Source organism: Gossypium hirsutum, chromosome A08 (assembly GCF_007990345.1).
Source record: "Gossypium hirsutum isolate 1008001.06 chromosome A08, Gossypium_hirsutum_v2.1, whole genome shotgun sequence".
Lineage (NCBI taxonomy): Eukaryota > Viridiplantae > Streptophyta > Magnoliopsida > Malvales > Malvaceae > Gossypium > Gossypium hirsutum.
The window spans coordinates 95,808,502-95,816,005 of record NC_053431.1 but is presented as its reverse complement, the minus strand read 5'-3'; the positions used below and the strand labels follow the sequence as shown (position 1 = coordinate 95,816,005).

The 7,504-nt window shown below is 37.2% G+C and overlaps 1 protein-coding gene across 3 annotated transcripts; it reads right to left on the bottom strand.

Annotated features, from left to right (window-relative positions):
- Positions 1-971: 971 nt before the first annotated feature.
- On the bottom strand, positions 972-7,099 carry LOC107897158 (ABC transporter B family member 4). Of its 3 annotated transcripts, none has more exons than XM_016822510.2 (13): positions 6,709-7,099; positions 5,707-6,113; positions 5,533-5,587; positions 5,277-5,452; positions 4,975-5,196; positions 4,659-4,897; positions 4,047-4,572; positions 3,677-3,950; positions 2,604-3,475; positions 2,254-2,520; positions 1,914-2,177; positions 1,531-1,824; positions 972-1,449 (listed from the first exon to the last, which is right to left on the bottom strand). In XM_016822510.2, the coding sequence occupies exons 2-13, from the start codon at positions 6,031-6,033 to the stop codon at positions 1,093-1,095; spliced, it is 3,873 nt and encodes a 1,290-aa protein (XP_016677999.2). In that variant the 5' UTR covers positions 6,034-6,113; positions 6,709-7,099; the 3' UTR covers positions 972-1,092. The 3 variants fall into 3 exon arrangements, with proteins under 3 accessions (XP_016677999.2, XP_016678000.2, XP_040930521.1); XM_016822511.2 differs by having other exon boundaries at positions 6,370-6,718; XM_041074587.1 differs by lacking the exons at positions 5,707-6,113; positions 6,709-7,099 and adding an exon at positions 5,665-5,682.
- Positions 7,100-7,504: the final 405 nt, after the last annotated feature.

Sequence of the window (7,504 nt, the reverse complement as noted above, 5' to 3'; positions counted from 1 at the left end):
TTTTCCCCCCAAAACATTTTTACTTTTGTTTTCCCCCAAAACTTTTATTTCCCTCGAACCCCAAAAGCTTCTTTTTTTTTCAAATTTATGTCTATTATTTCTATTATTGAATTAAATTTCATATTTTGTATTCCTTATATTATTGAATTGTTTAATCATGCTGAATCATTATTAATTTCTATTAAAATTGAATTATTGATGATGCCATAAAATATTCGTGTTAAAAATTTCTGTTGGTATCAATTTCACATTTTATTTTTAAAATAATTTTTATTAAAAAATTATATTTTTAATTTCAAAATAAATGATGATGAGAATTAGAAGATAATTGAAGGAACTAAGCAAGTAAAGACGCTAACCCATATATAAAATATTAATAAATAAATAATGAGGAGATGAAAGTTAATAACAAATTTAATTATGGTAGGTAACAGTGGTTACAAAGATCAAAATCAATTTTTTTTAATTTAACTCGAACAAATAGATTTGATTCGATTCAATTCAAATTCTATCTCACTTGACTCGATTCAAAAAAAATTTAAAATCAAGTTAAAATGATAAAATAAAATTTATCAATTCAGTTAACTTAAAATATTTTCAAGAACATTTTGTGGGATTGTTGACCCCAGATGTCAGAATTGCTCAATTCCTCAGACGAAAATAACACAATGAATTCCTCGAGTAAAAGAGGAAAAAATAATACCACTGTATATTTCAATGACTCCAAAAGTAGGTGAAAATATATATTTAAAATATATAAATAGACATTAAATAAAATAATAATATTTAAAATTTATAAGCAAAATAATTATCGTTTTTACAATATACATAAATTTCTTTTATTATGTTCTAATGCTTAAAATATCCCTATTAATTTTTTATATTACCTAAAATAGCCATTAACTCCTAAAGGGTCCAGCTGGTTTTTATTATGTATAGATTTAGATAAAATATAATTGAAAATAAAAATATAGATTATAAATGCATATTAATTAGATGAGTTACAGAAAAAATAATACAAATTTACTGAAATTTATGATTATATCAAAAACTAAAAAACAAAAAAAAATTATATATATAATTAAAGAAGTTTTATGCAGTGGAAGCACTCATATGAAGTGCAACTAAGGAAGCATAGAAACCATCTTTGATGTTGATCAAGGTATCATGCTTTCCTTTCTCTACAACAACCCCATTTTTAACCACGGCTATAACGTCCGCGTTCTTGATTGTGGATAGCCTATGAGCCACCACCACCGTTGTTCGGTTCACCACTACTCTATCTAGTGCAGCCTGTACCACCCTCTCCGATTCAGCATCCAATGCACTCGTTGCCTCGTCTAATAGCAGTATCTGCGGACTTTTAACGATGGCACGTGCGATGGCTATGCGCTGCTTCTGTCCTCCTGACATCTGAACTCCTCGCTCCCCTGCCACCGTATCGTAACCCTGGAAGGGGAAAAAAATTATATCAGTAACCAATCAGGCATATTTGGTAACATCAGACAAGCTTTTTTGTGATGGTTTTACCTGTTGTAGTGAACTAATGAACTTGTGAGCATTGGCCAACTCTGATGCAGCTAAAATTTCTGCCTCGGTTGCATTTCCTCCTTTTCCATATGCAATGTTGGCACGGATTGTATCATTGAATAAAACAGGTTCTTGGCTCACAAGTCCCATTTGTTGCCTCAGCCATTTCAATTGGAGCTTTTGGATGTCGACACCATCGAGACTGATACGTCCTGAATTGGGATCATAAAATCTCTGCAGTAATGAGATTACTGTGGATTTCCCGCTCCCACTTTCTCCAACCAATGCAACAGTCTGAAAACAAATATTTACATTAATTTCAGTTTTTCCAAGAATTAGGTTGATAAAACATCCAATAAGAGGATGGCTTTTGGACCAGTTACCTTGCCGGAACGAATAGACAAGCTCAAGTCTCGAAGAATTTGAATATCCGGCCTCAATGGATACTTAAAGCTGACATGATGAAGTTCGATATCTCCCTTCACGTTTTCTAGTTTCATCCCGGACTCGTCGTTGGGGTCTATCTTAGACTCACGATCAATAATCGCAAATATGGAAGCGGCAGCGCTCTTGGCTTTGCCAGAATCAGGAGCAAAGGAGCTCGATTGAGAAATTCCTATAGCTGCCATGGTCAAAGCAAAGAAAACCTGCAAAGTAGATATTAATCTCAGCATCATACGGGCATAATCATTAACTCAATACACAGTTTCCAGTTAAACTCACTTGGAAAACATCTCTGAATGTTGTATAACCATGCTCAACAAGTTGAGCCCCTGCATAAAAACTGGTTGCATAAACAGAAAACAGAAAGAAGAAGGAAACTCCGAATCCTGTTCCACTGATTAAACCCTGCTTTATCCCAGTTTTCATCGGGCCTTCACATTTCTTCTTATAAAGCTGCATCACCTTTTCCTCTGCGCAAAAGGATGCAACAGTTCTTATACTCCCTACTGCATCATTAGCAACTTGGCTTGCCTCCTCATACATCAACTGCAGCAGTTTATATTAACAGCTAAATCAATAATATGCTTAAACACATGGTGTAAAATTTGATTCCTTGATTTTGAGCATACCTTTACATCTGCACTAAATCCTTTCATGAATTTTACTTGAATATATCCGTTGATTGCAATAAGCGGGAGTAGTACTAGGACAATAAATGCCAACTGCCAACATGCAACAAAAGCAATGACTAAACCAGAAATTGCAGATGAAGTATTTTGAACCAGCTGAGCTAGTGCATCTCCAACCAAGGCGCGTATTGAGGCTGCATCTGCTGATAGCCTTGCACCGATTGCACCACTTGAATTTTCTGGTTCGTCAAACCACCCAACTTCCATGCGGACCACTTTCTCAAAACACATCGATCTGATTCGTTGGATTAATTTACTTCCAGCGATGGAAAAGAAGTAATTTTGTGCTGGACATACCACAAATGCTGCCGCGCCAAGGGCCAAGAATATCAGTGCCCAGAACCTTGAATCTTCTCTCAATTCATGTGGTTTAAAGAATGCGTCGATTACACTGGAAATTAGGATACCAAAAATTGGAAATATTACACCGTTGGCTGCTGCAGCTATAGTTCCGAGTAGGATAACGGGAATCTCTGGCTTGTTGAGGTAAGCAAGTCGGCGGATGGAAACCTTTGGAGCTTTTTCTGATGGTAGTTCAGCAGGGTTTTCTGTGTCTGCCATTGCAAGACCGGCGGCATTCATTCCAGTAGGTAAACCAAAAGATGCTGAGAATGAATGGCGGTTGCTATTTCCCATAGATGATCCCCTACTGATTGAGCGCTTCAATGACTTTTTTAGGCTTGAACGTCTAAATGATTCTGAAGCAATGTCAGATGACTCCGTTGCCTGTTCCGACTCTTTATTTACTTCTTGTAATCGGATAAGCTGAGAGTAAGCTCCCTCAGGATCCTGGAGTAGTTCTGAATGTGAACCTGCTCAATTTGCAAAAACGTTATTAACATTAAGAAAATGCTCGAATGAATTATATGTTACCAACAAACTTTAGAGCATTACAAACTTGTTCCATGCTATATATTATATGTATTGCTGTTTTACGTCTTGGCAAAATTATGGAAGATGATAATAATGACCAAACTAAGATAGAGTTCAGCAATGATATGCTTTTAACACACCTTTTTCGACCATCTTTCCTCGGTGAATTACAGCAATCATATCTGCATTTCTCACGGTACTCAAACGATGAGCAACAATGACAGTTGTCCTATTGCCCATTATCCTATCCAATGCTTCTTGAACTACTCTTTCAGATTCTGCATCTAGTGCACTCGTGGCTTCGTCTAGAAGTAAAATCCGAGGGTCCTTCAGAATCGCTCTTGCTATTGCCACTCTTTGCTTTTGTCCACCAGAAAGCTGAGTTCCATGCTCTCCAACCATGGTATCTAGTCCCTGCATATGGAGTTCAAAGTCTTCCAAAGTAAGTTTACAACTCAATTCATATATGGTTATAGAAGTTATCATACCACATGGACAGGAAACTAAAACCTGAGGCAGCTTATCGATGAACTTAGAGGCATTTGCAAGCTCAGCTGCAGCCCGTATCTCTTCAGTGGTGGCACCTTCCTTTCCATAGGCAATGTTGTCCCTAATGCTTGATGTGAACAATACAGGCTCCTGGCTAACAAGACCAATCTTTCCCCTGATCCATCTAAGTTGAAACTCCTTGAGGTTAATGCCATCGATAAGAACTTCACCAGCATGTGGATCATAAAATCTCTCAATGAGACTTATCACGGTCGATTTCCCACTTCCACTTTGCCCAACCAAAGCCACTGTTGTGCCGTTTTGAATAGAAAGAGAGAAGCCACTGAAAATTTGCTCATCTGGTCTAGCAGGGTAACTGAAATAAACATCCCTTAGTTCTATATCCCCACGAATGTCCTCCAATACTTTCCCCCTTGTGTCATAAGAATCGATCTCTGGCTTCCTTTCAATGGTCTCAAACATCTTAAACGCTGCTGCTTGACCAGCTGCAAATGCTGTCACACATGGGGATGCCTGCCCCAGGGACCTGAAACATCCATAAGTACAATGACTTTAGCTTATGAAGCATGCATATAATAAGTAAAGATGGAAAAGTTTCATAGTTTAACTCACATGGAACCGGTCAATACAGCAAAAATCACATTAATTACATCACCACCGGTGTACCCTCTGTCCAAAACCATCCTTGCACCGAACCATATAGCCAAAGAATAACTGCAGAATATGACTAGAAAAAGCACGCCAAGGCCTAGTCCGGCGACAAAGCCTTCATGAACTCCCGATGTATAAGCAGCACCGAGAAACTTGTTGTAATTGCTTATGGCTTGCTTCTCACCAGTAAATGATGCAACCTGGAATCAGATTGAACAATTAGTCGTATTTTTCCATCGAAAACCAAAAATACAACTATTCTTCGTATAGAACATACAGTTCTGATGGAACCAATTGTCTGTTCAACAACAGAGGCAGCTTTAGCATAAGCATTTTGTCCACGGGATGCCATCTTGGATACTATAAGGGCCATGACTCCACCAGATATTACAATGGGAGGGATAGAAGACAACATGACAAGGGTAAGAAGCCATCCTTGCACAAAGGCTATAACAAAACCTCCAATAAATGTGGATACCAACTGTATAAACTTCCCAACCTGCAAACCACAAGCAAACATTTCCATGATAACATGTATATATAGGATGATTTCGATTGCAGAGTCAAGATATACATTACCTTCTCACCCATGGCATCCTGTATGAGAACTGTGTCCCCAGACATTCTTCCAACAACCTCTCCCGTGTTGGTTTCCACATCAAAGAAAGCAACATCTTGCCTCAATATGGTTTTCAAGTACAATCCCCTTATTCGAGCTGCTTGTCGCTCACCTGTGACCATCCAACAGGTCACCTCTGCGAACAACATACCACATTAAATACATCAGTATGGGATAAAACATTAGATACATGGTTTAAATGAGAGATTTACTTACGAAGGAAGGCTGCCACCCCTGCACCTACAGCCAGGTAGACGAATCTCAAAGCAACCTATGATGTTTCAAGAATCAAGTCATTTAAAAAATTCAACAAAATAATGGAATCTTTTAAAAAGAAAAGGCACACACACGTATTGTGTTGATACAAGTTCATGTTACATGTTATAGTACCCTGGAGACAACATCAACCACTCTGTCGTCATTTTGATTTTCACCAAAAGCATCAATGAGATCCCCAAACAGGAGAGTCATAAGGGGCATACATATACCATTACCGACCGCGCCTATTGTGCCGACGATCATCAACAAGGTATCCCTTGAATCGGCAAATGCAAACAGCTTGTAGAACGGAACCGTGTTAGTTTTCTCATCATCAACCTTCTTACTTTCTAGATTGTCTCCGTTGGAACCGGAGACTTTGTCAGGATCTTCCTGGATTTTCGATGTGCTGGCTTCATGCAGGTCAGTAGGATCATTAAATCCATTCTCAGAGTCCATCGTGGGGGTGGGGGGGCTCCCAAACTTTACCTTGATTTTTAACACCAAAACTTCAGAATCTATGAGGTTTATTTGTTGTACTGCGCATGCAGGAAAACAATTGAAAGAATTGGTCAAGAAAGCCAGATTAAGAACAAAAAATCTACTGTTTGCTAGTAAAGTACTACTAGCTAAGGATCTGAAACAGGATTCAAAGGGTTTCTCAATCTATGAGCAGCTTAAAAATAAAAAATAAAAGAATTTTTCTATTCTGTTTCAATCCCAGAAAAGCATCCATCTTAGAATTTGGAAATACGGTTGCAATCAAATCAATTACACTATAAAGAAACTTAGTACCTATAAAGAGTGTACCATGAGCAGAAAAGGAAAACAAACAGAGGATAGAGATCCGAGAGAAGATGAACAGAAGAAAGAGAGAGAAAAGGTGGCTTCTCTGTCATTGAAGTACAACTAAAAGGGAAACCCGGTTTCATGATTCGTTTTGTTAGAAGAGACGATATAAAATGACGACCGATCATCATTGGTTTACTCCTAAGTGAAGAATAAACTATCAGCAAAACCCACCATTTGAACATAACCCAAAATCCCAGAACCCGGATGCTTTCCTAAGTCCCAACTCTGCAACGATTAAAGGGGAAAAAAAATGAAAAGAGACATTAAGAAGAATAGACCTACCAAAATTTTCAAAAGGGTAGTTGGAAATTTGTCCAGTTATTCCAACTTTGAGGCCAAATAGCCTTCCGTTTTATGTTTCAGCTGTTTAAAAACCAATTTATAGAAAATCTTTGGTGGGAGGCTTTCCTTGAACAGCACGTATTTAGCCTTGTCGATTAGTCTTCACTATTATATTTTGGGATAGGTAAAGGTAGTCTTCACCATTATTCAAATGCGAATTTCGAGTTTTTCGACTTTGCCAACCATGGTCTCCACGGATCCAATTTATTTTTCCTCCTCTCCAAGCAAATATGATATTATATTATATTATATGCTTTTTTCCGACAATATACAAGATTTTAGCTGTTGATATGCTTCTTCGTAGAAAATATACAAACCATGTTCACTCATAATTGTAATCAATTTAACTATTATTATAGTAAAGTTTGGAGTCCCAATTTATTGAAATAATGATGAAAAGAAGGGGTAAATTAGAGTTGATCCATCTTATCTTTGCTTCGAATCATTGTCGCTTTTAAATAGTTTGAAAGAAATATGTTCAAAAGAGGTGTTCGTGTGTACACTTGATGAGAGAGAGAGATGAAAGCACCCATTGGCCAACTTTTCTAGAGAGAGATAATTATGTTTGAATTAACCTAAAGTATTGATTGTTTTATGGTGTAAATTACACCTCCTACTTATGAGTTTTTATTTTTATTATTTATCATAATTTTAAAAAGATTCAAAAAAATAAAATAAAATTAGGTTTCTCTTTCGTGGGAGTAACAAGTTATTATCATACCAACAAAAACCCATT